The sequence below is a fragment of the Phocoena phocoena genome, chromosome 11 (assembly GCF_963924675.1).
Source record: "Phocoena phocoena chromosome 11, mPhoPho1.1, whole genome shotgun sequence".
Taxonomy (NCBI): Eukaryota; Metazoa; Chordata; class Mammalia; order Artiodactyla; family Phocoenidae; genus Phocoena; species Phocoena phocoena.
The window spans coordinates 50,194,656-50,208,503 of NC_089229.1; the positions used below are offsets into that span (position 1 = coordinate 50,194,656).

A 13,848-nucleotide genomic window follows, 5' to 3' on the forward strand; every position below is an offset into this window, starting at 1 on the left:
GGGAACACAATGCCTGCCACTAGATATAGTTGAAGGAGAGGAGGAAAACACACTGATTACCCCTGACTCTGCACTATGTTTCAGCCTAGGATGGATTTTTAAAAACCTTTCTTAAGCACTCGAAATAGTAATAATAATAATAAATACTGCTTGATGAGTGACCACCATGGGCCAGGAACTGTGCTCAGTACTTGGCAGACATTATCTTATCTTCACAACCACCCACTAAATCAGGTATTTTTATCCAGATTTACAGGTGACAAAACTGAGGCCCAGTACGGTTAAATGACTTGCCAGCTAGGATAGAAATTCAGATTTATTTTCCTTCAAAGCTCATACTGTTAGCTCAGTTTGTTTTTTAAGTCAATGTTTAATATAAAATGAGAAAATACGGAGACACCGGGTTCTCCTCTGCACTAAAGTGTATTTGCCTTTGCAGAGGATAATACAAAGTCAAAATTTCCAAGGAAATTTTGCCAGTTTTTTTTCCTTCTCCTGCCTTTTCTTGTGAATTATTCTTCCTGAAGCAAATGAGAATATTTCTATTTCTTAATAACATTCTAGAGTTTGAGTCGACAGAAATGTCAGGAGCAGGCTACTAGTTTGTGAGCAACGTGTTACCGAATTAATGGAGGACTAAAGGAAATCTAAGAATTTAAGATAAAAATTTAGAGTCAAAATACATAGAGAGTTGCTGGATGAAAGATACTTAGGTCAGCATTTTTATTCTTTCCAAATCCTAAACTTGTAATCCCCGCATCTGATTTTCTTATCTTCATTGACCCTCCCTGAGGCAGGAGGGTTATAATCTGGTAGCCTCTCTGGCTACATTTTAGTGGTGTCATTACTGTCCTGAGGCATCTTCTCCCAGTGCCTTGAGTGTCTATGGGCACAGAAGGGAGAATAGTATTTGCCTGCCTTTTCCATTGAATGTGAGACTGAATCAATTTAATGATCGCCAAATGGCCTTATAAATCAGTAGGAAAATTTACAGACTAGGGAAATTTTTCACCAGCGTTCCCTTGCCAGCTTGGGTTCACTGGTGATAAATTGAATGAAACCAGCAGACTTTTCTGCTCACCTGGCTTTGGGAAAATAGGTGAGTGCTATTTCTCGGGCTCTAATAAATCAATTTTAGACATTTTGGCAAAAACCTAGAAAAGAGAAAATGTGCCTTTATTACTTTTACACCCCAGGAGTTCATCGTGGGTGACCTGGTTATTTGCTAATGTGTAGTTATTTTCTTATTACTGATTTTCATACTGCAGCAACTTTCTGGTCAGGGTTACCTCTTTACTCTCTTAATGTCACACTTGATGCTTAAAAGGAAATGCAAATGGGATAGATGGTAGAATGTGTGTGAAAGAGCCTCTTTGGCTAAGTGACTATTAATGCTAAGCCCCATGGTGCTAAATTAATGACTATTTCTTTATTCTCCCTTCAGAGAGGGCACAATCAAACCTGGTGATAGGTTGCTCAGTGTGGATGGGATTCGGCTTCTTGGAACCGCACATGCTGAGGCCATGAGTATTCTCAAACAGTGTGGACAAGAAGCAACGCTGCTGATCGAATATGATGTCTCGGTCATGGGTATGTCGGATCCTGAGGTTGGGATCTCTAACTAAGCTCTACGTCATGTCACTGTCCATCCCTGATAAACCACTTTGGATTAAGAAGGAACTGTTATGTCCTCCTGTAGCAGACAGAATTTCATCAATACCATATTACTCTGTTTGAGTTCAGAAAGAGGTGAGAAGTACTTCTCAGCGATTTTGAATTCTTGTGTTGATAGAGTCTATGATAACACCTCATTCTGTCAGTGTGTTTCACCTAGCAATCGGCTCTTATACGTGGATTACCCTTTGGCAGGAAAGTGTTTTCCCCCTCCAAATCACAAAAGTGGTATTATTAACTTAGGGGCTAGTACTTTTTCTTTTACTACAAGGAGACTGGAAACAGTAGGGGATTCCTTTCCTTCTTTTTACGTCACAGAGTGAAGCCAGTGATCAGAATTAATGGAAATTACCATTTTATCATCAGACTTAGGGACGAAGAAAGGAAAGGGGACAAATAGTATCATTGATTAAAATGAAAGTTGAGTACAATATTCTTTCTTGAAATAATGATTCCAACAGAAAGTAATTCTATTTCTACCCTCTCAGATATTCTCACGTGGCTTTTCAGTGTGAAGAGAGAGCCAAAGTTTTGTGTAAAGTTGACTAAGGCAGATAAATTATGATAGAATGAACTGGAACGTGAAACTGAAACTTAAATCATGTTGTAAATACTTCTTACAATTATCAGACTTGATTGTGTGCCTGCCTTAACCAGCAAGTTTTGTCCTGGTAAAATGTAGCCAGGAAAAAAACACTTATTCTGTAACTGTAAACTCCTTTTATTTCCTGCTCTATATGATTCACGTAGAACAGTGTTGCTTGAACGTATTCTTAATCTGTCTACTGGCCTGAAATGTCTTTGAGAGGTATGAGGCTTCCTAAAAGACTTAAAGTGTGAGTTAAGGAGTTCTTAGCAGAATAAGTGGTATGATATGCCCTTAGGATGGAAAGGTCAGGAATGAATGAACTTTCCTCCCTCTATTCTTCCTTTCTCTTGTCTTCTCTTTCTCCCTTTTTTCTTTCTCTTTTTATTGTTTTGTATGGCTTTTGAGTTAGATGATTTGGGTTCTGTTTTCAATTCTACTGATTTCTAGCTATTAGTTTGCACCATGTTACTTATTTCACTGTGCCTTAGTTACCTCATTTGTCACATGGAAACCAGCAGTGCCTATTTTAAAAGGCAGTTAGGAAGATAAAATAAAATTATACAAGTAAGATATATTTTAACTGATGATCCAATTTATTATTCACATTAAAAATTGAAACAGATGTTTGACATATTTAACTCATTCAGTCTACAAATACATTTTTTTTAATATTTAAGCTAAGTGACAGGTACCAAGAGTACAGAAATGAACAAAACAGACCTGGTCTCTGCTCTTATGAAGTTTGCAATTGACAAGGAGGAGAGACAGTAAACAGGAACATGACCAAACAAACAAATAAACACAAAGAAAGTGATCATTACCTACCATGAAAGGCATGAACTGGATTCTGTAATAGGGAATAAGGGCAGGCACAGGTGAGGTCTGACAGATGCCAATCAGGAGTCAGTGAAGAGGTGACAGGTAGACTAAAACCTGAAGGATGAGAAGGAACCAGTTCCCATCTAAATACAGCAACAGTTTGTAAGTTCTGAGCAGCCCACCTCAGAGAGACAAGGGCTCCCCCCCTGGGGATGGGCACCATTTCAGAGCAGAGCCCTCCATATCTCATTATTACCAGAGTCAGGAGGGGAGAGGATGACTCACCTGTCTTCCTTCTTCCCTACTCACATTCACATTCTGAATCATGCCTGACAATTTTCATGCCTCAGAGTTCTCGGATATCCCCCTAACATAGGGGAAAGTGCCATCAGGAAGGAAACTCATTAAAAGTTTCTCTAAGTTGCTAGATATAAGATCAGTATACAAAAGTCAGTTACATTTCTATATACCAGCCAAAACCAGAAAGTTAATTTTTAATATACCATTTATAATAACAATAAAATAATAAGGTTCCTATAAGGAATAAATACAACAAAAGTTGTATCTTCCCATTAGATATAGATATTGATATAGATACAGATATGCATATACATAAAGAATACTTAAACAAATGAAGACCTACATCTGAACTTGGGTGGGAAGTCTTGATATCTAAAATATATCATTTCTTTCAAATGCATCCATAAATTCTACTCAGAATCCCAGAAGGATCTTTGGAGGACTTTAATAAGCTGTTTCTAAAATGTAAGAAAAGTGGGAGGGGGAAAACAGCCAAAATGTTTCTGAAACAATATGAAAGCAGAGAAATTTGTTCTATCCAATATCAAGACTCATTCTAAAATTGTGCCATTAAGTCTATGTAATATTTACATGAGGTAATAAAGAACCCAGTGGAAGAGAATTGAATGCCACAGACCACTACAGATATGTAAGCAGAGGTGTAGTCTTACATCAGTGGGGAATGGTTGAGCTAGTCAGTAAATGATACTGGGTCAATTAGTTAGCCACATGGGAAAAAATTCAATTAATCTCCTACTTTATACCACACCCAAAAATAAATTCTGTATTTACATAACCATTTCCCAACAGACTGCTATTATAGATAACTGGAGTGAATATCCTTTTAACCCAAATCTTTGTCTGTGTGTCTGACTTCATTAAGTCGAAGGGCATATTTCTTTTTTAAATATTTGGTACATAATTCCAATTGTCCTCCAGAAAGGTTATCCTACTTTATAATATATTACTACCAGCAATGTTTTAAGTGTACCTGTCTCAACAGAGCACCAGATACAACACTAAATAGTATTGGTTTTAATCTTTCTGATTTAAGTAAAAATTGCATTTATATTTTAGTTTACTTTTTTTTTTTTTTTTTTTTTTTTTTTTTTGCGGTACGCGGCCTCTCACTGTTGTGGCCTCTCCCGTTGCGGAGCACAGGCTCCGGACGTGCAGGCTCAGCGGCCATGGCTCACAGGCCCAGCTGCTCCGCGGCATGTGGGATCCTCCCAGACCGGGGCACGAACCCGTGTCTCCTGCATCGGCAGGCGGACTCTCAACCACTGCGCCACCAGGGAAGCCCTTAGTTTACTTTTTAAAAAAAATTTCTAGTGCAGCTAGATGCTTTTTTGTATGAACACTAGCCATTTTCATCTCCTATTGTCTGCTTATGCCCTGTATTCATTTTTCTATTGATTTGTGTAACTATTTGTATTTTAGGGATATTAGTTCTTATCAGTTTTTTGTAAAAACTCTTCTTAGTAGTTTATTTGCCCTTTCTGATGTATCAAAGTTCCTTGTTTTTTTTTTTTAATTTGGAACTAGTATTTTATTTTATTTTATTTTATTTTATTTGCGGTACGCGGGCCTCTCACCGTTGTGGCCTCCGTCGTTGCGGAGCACAGGCTCCGGACGCACAGGCTCAGCGGCCATGACTTCCAGGCCCAGCCGCTCCGCGGCATGTGGGATCTTCCCGGACCAAGGCACGAACCTGCGTCCTCTGCATCAGCAGGCGGACTCTCAACCACTGCGCCACCAGGGAAGCCCTGGAACTAGTATTTTTCTTAGGATATAAATATTATTTATTTCTAAAGTTACCTAATATAATTTAATAAAGAATCTATCACATGCCTACTGATTTTTTAAATCATACCTTAAGTTGTTAAATATACTGTACTCGACATCTGGGCTAGCTAGTCTGATTGTATCTAGTTTCACACCAGATTTCAGGATAGGACTTTTGTTTTTGTTTTGTTTTCTGTTTTTAACATCTTTATTGGGGTATAATTGCTTTACAATGGTGTGTTAGTTTCTGCTTTATAACAAAGTGAATCAGTTATACATATACATATGTTCCCATATCTCTTCCCTCTTGTGTCTCCCTCCCTCCCACCCTCTCTATCCCAACCCTCCAGGCGGTCACAAAGCACCGATCTGATCTCCCTGTGCCATGAGGCTGCTTCTCACTAGCTATCTACCTTACATTTGGTAGTATATATATGTCCATGCCTCTCTCTCACTTTGTCACAGCTCACCCTTCCCCCTCCCCATATCCTCAAGTCCATTCTCTAGTAGGTCTGTGTCTTTATTCCTGTCTTACCCCTAGGTTCTTCATGACATTTTTTTTTCTTAAATTCCATATGCATGTGTTAGCATACGGTATTTGTCTTTCTCTTTCTGACTTACTTCACTCTGTATGACAGACTCTAGGTCTATCCAGCTCATTACAAATAGCTCAATTTCGTTTCTTTTTATGGCTGAGTAATATTCCATTGTATATATGTGCCACATCTTCTTTATCCATTCATCTGAAGATGGGCACTTAGGTTGTTTCCATCTCCGGGCTATTGTAAATAGAGCTGCAATGAACATTTTGGTACATGACTCTTTTTGAATTATGGTTTTCTCAGGGTATATGCCCAGTAGTGGGATTGCTGGGTCATATGGTAATTCTATTTGTAGTTTTTTAAGGAACCTCCATACTGTTCTCCATAGTGGCTGTATCAATTCACATTCCCACCAGCAGTGCAAGAGTGTTCCCTTTTCCAGGATAGGACTTTTGAATTTAAAGTCTTAGTATAAGAGCTCTTATTATCATAAAAAGATGCATTTTTGGAAAATTATTTATCTGCATACTACATTTATTGTATTATTTAAGTTTTGCTAACTTTATACAGCAAATGAGCAAACTCTGATTTGGGTTTTTCATGTCTTTTTAAAGTCCTTTTTCTCTCTTTCTTCCATTCAGCTCTCTTGCACTTGGTTACTTGCTCTCAGCCTTTTCTCTCCCACTGTGTTGCTCATGCTCTGTCTTCCTTTCTTTCTCCTTCCCTTTCTAACCTCCCAATTATTGTTATTTTTGTGTGTGTGTGTGTGTGATACGTGGGCCTCTCACTGTTGTGGCCTCTCCCGCTGCGGAGCACAGGCTCCGGATGCGCAGGCTCAGCGGCCATGGCTCACGGGCCCAGCCGCTCCGCGGCATGTGGGATCTTCCCGGACCGGGGCATGAACACGTGTCCCCTGCATCGGCAGGCGGACTCTCAACCACTGCGCCACCAGGGTAGCCCCCCAATTATTTTTTTATACTCTATTCTCGGTTTCTCACTTGTTAATACCCTTCTTTATTCTAATCGTCTTACTTGGATTGTTTTCAGTATTCCCCTGTAATTATTATCCTTTCTCTGTTTTGTCCTTCTTGCTTTTTTCAATCCTGTTTTTCTAAAACAGGGTTAAAATGGGATTAGGAATAGATAAGGTCAGATAATTGAGAATGACAATTTGTGGAAAGAAGTAAAAATGGTACCTTAGAAAATCAGAAGATAGGATACTTTCAATTAGAATTATTGTTTATCAAATATTAACTAACCTTTCCTTTTACCAATCTCCCTAGATATTAGACTCAATGATTTCATTTCTTTGTATCATCTTTTACTTCTATAAAATAAGAATAATGCTATTTACTCTGTCGAGCTCATTGTGATATAAAAATCCTCAATAATTAAACTTTTAAAGTAAAAAGCTATTTATCTTTAAAGGAAGCCAGGAGATATTTAGAAGTACAAAGGAAATAAAATTATGAAAGAATGTAGAAAACTTAAAGTTCATGGACCTCCATTGAGACACCTTTCTGTCACTCCTAGATAAAGCTAAATAGGTGAAAAATTGCAATAGAAAGCTTAAGGTCTTAAATTAGGAAAATGAGGAGCAATAGATCATTGGTTTATGAAGTTGCCATCAGGTACAAATGGCAGGAACCAATTTAGAATAATTTAAAGAGGGAATTGATCAGCTTGTAAAAGTGGGGAGTCAAGATATATCCTGACTTCAGAAGAAGTTCAGTAATATCACAGATGTTCTGTCTCTCAGGTCTCTTTGCCTGGGAAAGGCTCTCCTTGTGTCATGACCAGATGGTCCAAGGCAGCCACAGGTCTATATTATGTTGTGAGTTCATAATGCCAGAAAAAGAAATGAAACTGAATCTCCCCTAAAAGATGCTGAGTGACTTAGCTTGGAGCAAATGCTGACCACTGCAGTAATCACTATGTCCAGGGATATAGTGTAGCCTCTGCTCTTTGGCAGGGCAGGAAGGAATGTGTGTTGAACAGAACAAGACAAAGAATGGCACTTTCCCAAAGCAGGTGATGAAAGTAAGAGATGCCACACATACGAGAATTTTCCTTACTTCACGTCCTCACCAGCACTTGGTATTCTCAGTCTGTTTCATGTTAACTATTCTTACGGGTATGTAGTGATATCCCATGGTAAATTGAACGTACATTTCCAGGATGAATAATGATATGAAGCATCTTTTCATTTGCTACTTGGACATTCCTGTTGCATTATTTTACTTTTAATACCTTCATTTATTTACATACTATTAAAATTATGTCACATTATATCTTAGGAAGCATGTGTGTGTCTATACTCATAAATATAAATATTGAATTTCTTTATATGCTATTAAAAGTACACAAATTATTTTGTAGGAAACACGTGTGTGCCTGTGCAGAGATATTGATATCTCATCACTGGAATGAGATATATTTTCTAGTAAATCTCAGATCACAAATTTTAGCAAATTCAGTAGTCTGGGAAAGCTATTGAAACTATCAATTTTATTAACTAAAGTTGAATTTAGTCTTCGTTAAAATTTTAAAGAAAATGTATTGAGATAAGACTGGTAGGAATAGGTCTGGGGGAAAAGTAAGAGTTCAGTTTTGGATATGTTATGTTTGAGGTGTCTATCCATCATCCAAGTGGAGGTATGGAGTATACAGATGGGTCATTAAGCCTGGAATTCAGTGCAGAGGTTAGGGCAGGAGGTACAAATTTTTGAGTCATCAGCACAGAGATGGACCTTAAAACCACGAGGCACCTTAGGGAAGTGAGCGTGGACAGAGAAAAGCAAGGCCCAAGGATGGAGCTCTGGGTCTCTCCAGTAGTGACAAATCAGAAAGGTGATGAGGAACCTTTGAAATAAATTGAGAAGGAACATCAAGTGATGGAGACAGAGAACCAAGGCAGAGTGTGGAGTCCTGGAGGCCAGGTTTTTCCTTTGTAAAATGGTGGTAATTATACTACCACACTCACAAGTTGCTGTGATGAGAAAAAGAGTTAATGCATATGTGGTGTTTGGCCCATAATATGTGCTCAATAAATATAAACTAATTATTTTAAATGTTTATAGGGAAAACCCCCTCCACTTCATTATTGTCAAAATGTACTACCAAATGATTGGGTCTCAGAGCCCTGATGTTAGAAGCCAAATAACATAAAATATAAGGAAAGCTTGAACATCTCGGGGCAAAAGTTCTGAAAACAATAACTTTAGTAAAATGTAGTGTCTTTTGAAGTCAGACAGACTTGGTTTTGAGTCTTGGCTGTCTGTTGATCTTGAACAAGTTACTTAGCCTCTCCAAGCTTCAACTTTCTTATCTCTAATATAAGGATGATAACAGTACTTCTTCAAAGGATTGATGAAAAGATTAAGCGAGTGAATACATGTAAAGCGTTTATCATAACTAAACTAAACTTTTGTTGACTACTAGGGAATTAAAGTTCACGGTTTCCATGCTCCACTTGCCTAAAATGAACCTCAGGTCTCCCATTACCCTGGATTAAGCAGCAGCTGAGGCTTTATTCCGTGACAACATGGAGTCCTCAGTAGAAAGAATATTTGAAAAATGATGTGTTCTGGATGGCTTTATTTTCTAAAATTCATCAGAATACTTATTTTGCTTAAACGTTAGCTGAAAATATTTCTAAATAATGTTTTTGAGAATATATATTAAAGATACTTGGGTCTTTGGTAGAGACACATACAGTTATCAAGGACATCATTCTGAATAGCAGTCCTTAGGCCTGTGTTACAGAGTCAAGGGGTACAGATGGTACCAATCTGTGCTGACATAATTTACTCAAGATTTTTAAAACTTACACGATTCTCTAATAGTTATTTATTTTATGACTTTTCCTTCCATAGGAAGAGCGGGGGAGGGCTTTTGGTTACTACGGATTTCTTGTTGGCCGTATTAAACAAGAATGACTGTAGTGTAATTTTTTGTTTTTGTTTTGTTTTTATTTCAGCTTTATTAAGGTGTAATTGACAGATCTGTAAGATATTTAAAGTGTGCATCATGATAATTTGATATACACATACATGGTGTAAAGATGCTACACTCTTAGCATATTATACAATACAGTGTTATCAACTATAGTCACAATTTTTACATTAGATCCTCAGACTTTATTCATCTTCTAGCTGAAAGTTTGTACCCTTTATCTTTTTAACATCCTTATTGGAGTATAATTGCTTTACAATGGTGTGTTAGTTACTGCTTTATAACAAAGTAAATCAGCTATACATACACATATATCCCCATATCTCCTCCCTTTTGGATCTCCCTCCCATCTTCCCTATCACACCCCTCTAGGTGGACACAAAGCACGGAGCTGATCTCCCTGTGCTATGCGGCTGCTTCCCACTAGCTATCTATTTTATATTTGGTAGTGTGTATATGTCCATGCCACTCTCTCACTTCGTCCCAGCTTACCCTTCGCCCTCCCCATATCCTCAAGTCCATTCTCTACATCTGTGTCTTTTTTCCTGTCCTGCCCCTAGGTTCTTCAGAAACTTTTTTTTTTTTTTTTAGATTCCATATATATGTGTTGGCATACGGTATTTGTTTTTCTCTTTCTGACTACTTCACTCTGTATGATAGATTCTAGGTCCATCCACCTCACTACAAATAACTCAATTTCGTTTCTTTTTATGGCTGAGTAAATATTCCATTGTGTATATGTGCCACATCTTCTTTATCCATTCATCTGTTGATGCACACTCAGGTTGCTTCCATGTCCTGGCTACTGTAAATAGAGCTGCAATGAACACTGTGGTACATGACTCTTTGAATTATGATTTTCTCAGGGTATATGCCCAATACTGGGATTGCTGGGTCGTATGGCAGTTCTATTTTTAGTTTTTTAAGGAGCCTCCATACTGTTCTCCATAGTGGCTGTATCAATTTACATTCCCACCAGCAGAGCAAGAGACTTCCCTTTTCTCCACACCCTCTCCAGCATTTATTGTCTGTAGATTTTTTGATGATGGCCATTCAGACTGGTGTGAGGTGATACCTTATTGTAGTTTTGATTTGCATTTCTCTAATGATTAGTGATGTTGAGCATCCTTTCATGTGTTTGTTCGCAATCTGTCTGTCTTCTTTGGAGAAATGTCTATTTAGGTCTTCTGCCCATTTTTGGATTGGGTTGTTTGTTTTTTTGATATTGAGCTGCATGAGCTGCTTGTATATTTTGGAGATTAATCCTTTGTCAGTTGCTTCATTTGCAATTATTTTCTCCCATACTGAGGGTTGTCTTTCTGTCTTGTTTATGGTTTCCTTTGCTGTGCAAAAGCTTTTAAGTTTCATTAGGTCCCATTTGTTTATTTTTGTTTTTATTTCCATTACCCTAAGAGGTGGGTCAAAAAGGATCTTGCTGTGATTTATGTCATAGAGTGTTCTGCCTATGTTTCCCTCTAAGAGTTTTCTAGTGTCTGGCCTTACATTTAGGTCTTTAATCCATTTTGAGTTGATTTTTGTGTATGGTGTTAGAGAGCGTTCTAATTTCGTTCTTTTACATGTAGCTGTCCAGTTTTCCCAGCACCACTTATTGAAGAGGCTGTCTTTTCTCCATTGTATATTCTTGCTTCCTTTATCAAAGATAAGGTGACCATATGTGCGGGGGTGTATCTCTGGGCTTTCTATCCTGTTCCATTGATCTATATTTCTGTTTTTGTTCCAGTACCATGCTGTCTTGATTACTGTACCTTTGTAGTATAGTCTGAAGTCAGGGAGCCTGATTCTTCCAGCTCCGTTTTTCTTTCTCAAGATTGCATTGGCTGTTTGGGGTCTTTTGTGTTTCCATACAAATTGTGAAATTTTTTATTCTGCTTCTGTGAAAAATGCCATTGGTAGTTTGATAGGGATTGCATTGAATCTATAGATTGCTTTGGGTAGTAGAGTCATTTTCACAATGTTGATTCTTCCAATCCAAGTACATGGTATATCTCTCCATCTGTTTGTACCATCTTTACTTTCTTTCATCAGTGCCTTATAGTTTTCTGCATACTGTTCTTTTGTCTCCTTAGGTAGGTTTATGCCTAGGTATTTTATTCTTTTTGTTGCAGTGGTAAATGCAACTGTTTGCTGAATTTCTCTTTCAGATTTTTCATCATGAATGTATAGGAATGCAAGAGATTTCTGTGCATTAATTATGTATCCTGCTACTTTACCAAATTCATTGACTAACTCTAGTAGTTTTCTGATAGCATCTTTAGGATTCTCTATGTATAGTATCATGTCATCTGCAAACAGTGACAGTTTTACTTCTTCTTTTACGACTTGGATTCCTTTTATTTCTTTTCCTTCTCTGATTGCTGTGGCTAAAACTTCCAAAACTATGTTGAATAACAGTGGTGAGAGTGGGCAACCTTGGCTTGTTCCTGATCTTAGTGGAAATGGTTTCAGTTCTTCACCATTGAGAACGATGTTGGTTGTGGGTTTGTCACATAAGACCTTTATTATGTTGAGGTAAGTTCCCTCTATGCCTACTTTCTGGTGGGTTTTTATCACAAATGGGTGTTGAATTTTGTCAAAAGCTTTTTCTGCAAATGTTGAAATGATCATATGGTTTTTATTCTTCAATTTGTTAATATGCTGTATCACATTGATTGATTTGTGTATATTAAAGAATCCTTGCATCCCTGGGATAAATCCCATTTGATCATGGTGTATGATCCTTTTTTTGTGTTGTTGGATTTGGTTTGCTGGTGTTTTGTTGAGGATTTTTACATCTATATACATCAGTGATATTGGTCTGTAATTTTCTTTTTTTTGTAGTATCTCTGTCTGGTTTTGGTATCAGGATGATGGTGGCTTCGTAGAATGAGTTTGGGAGTGTTCCTCCCTCTGCTATATTTTGGAAGAGTTTGAGAAGGATAGGTGTTAGCTCTTTTCTAAATGTTTGATAGAATTCGCCTGTGAAGCCATCTGGTCCTGGGCTTTTGTTTGTTGGAAGATTTTTAATCACCGTTCCAATTTCATTACTTGTGTTTGGTCTGTTCATATTTTCTGTTTCTTCCTGCTTCAGTCTTGGAAGGTTATGCCTTTCTAAAAATTTGTCCATTTCGCCCATGTGGTCCATTTTATTGGCATACAGTTGCTTGTAGTAGTCTCTTATGATGCTTTGTATTTCTGCAGTGTCCTTTGTAGCTTCTCCTTTTTCATTTCTAACTTTATTCATTTGAGCCCTCTCCCTCTTTTTCTTAATGAGTCTGGCTAATGGTTTATCAATTTTGTTTATCTTTCAAAGGACCAGCTTTTAGTTTTATTGATCTTTGCTATCATTTCCTTCATTTCTTTTTCTTTATTTCTGATCTGATCTTTATGATTTCTTTCCCTCTGCCAACTTTGGGGGTTTTTTGTTTTCTTTCTCTAATTGCTTTAGGTGTAAGATTAGCTTGTTTATTTGAGATTTTTCTTGTTTCTTGAGGTAGGATTGTATTGCTATAAAATTCCCTCTTAGTACTGCTTTTGCTGCATCCCAAAGGTTTTGGATCATCGTGTTTTCATCTTCATTTGTCTCTAGGTATTATTTGATTTCCTCATTGATTTCTTCAGTGAGCTCTTGGTTATTTAGTAATGTATTGTTTAGCCTCCATGTGGTTGTGTTTTTTACGCTTTTTTCCCTGTAATGGATTTCTAATCTCATAGCATTGTGGTCAGAAAAGATGATTGATATGATTTCAATTTTCTTATATTTACCGAGGCTTGATCTGTGACCCAAGATATGATCTATCCTGGAGAATGTTCCGTGTGCACTTGAGAAGAAAGTGTTATCTGCTGGTTTTGTATGGAATGTCCTATAAATATCAATTAGATCTATCTGGTCTGTTGTGTCATTTAAAGCTTGTAATTCCTTATAAATTTTTTGTCTGGATGATCTGTCGTTTGGTGTAAGTGAGGTGTTAAAGTCCCCCACTATCACTGTGTTACTGTCAATTTCCTCTTTTATAGCTGTTAGCATTTGCCTTATGCATTGAGGTGCTCCTTTGTTGGGTGCATATTTATTTATAATTGTTATATCTTCTTCTTGGATTGATCCCTTCTTCATTATGTAGTGCCCTTCCATTATGTAGTGTCCTTCCTTGTCTCTGTAACATTCTTTATTTTAAAGTCTATTTCATC

General features: G+C 37.4%; 1 protein-coding gene across 3 annotated transcripts in view; it reads left to right on the forward strand.

Moving 5' to 3' along the window:
- Window positions 1-13,848, forward strand: part of GRIP1 (glutamate receptor interacting protein 1) — a 438,413-nt gene that overhangs the window by 290,618 nt on the left and 133,947 nt on the right. For all 3 annotated transcript variants that reach the window (XM_065888290.1, XM_065888291.1, XM_065888292.1), the window contains exon 7: window positions 1,445-1,590. In XM_065888290.1, coding sequence (XP_065744362.1) covers window positions 1,445-1,590 — 146 coding nt within the window. The remainder of the gene's footprint in view (window positions 1-1,444; window positions 1,591-13,848) is intronic.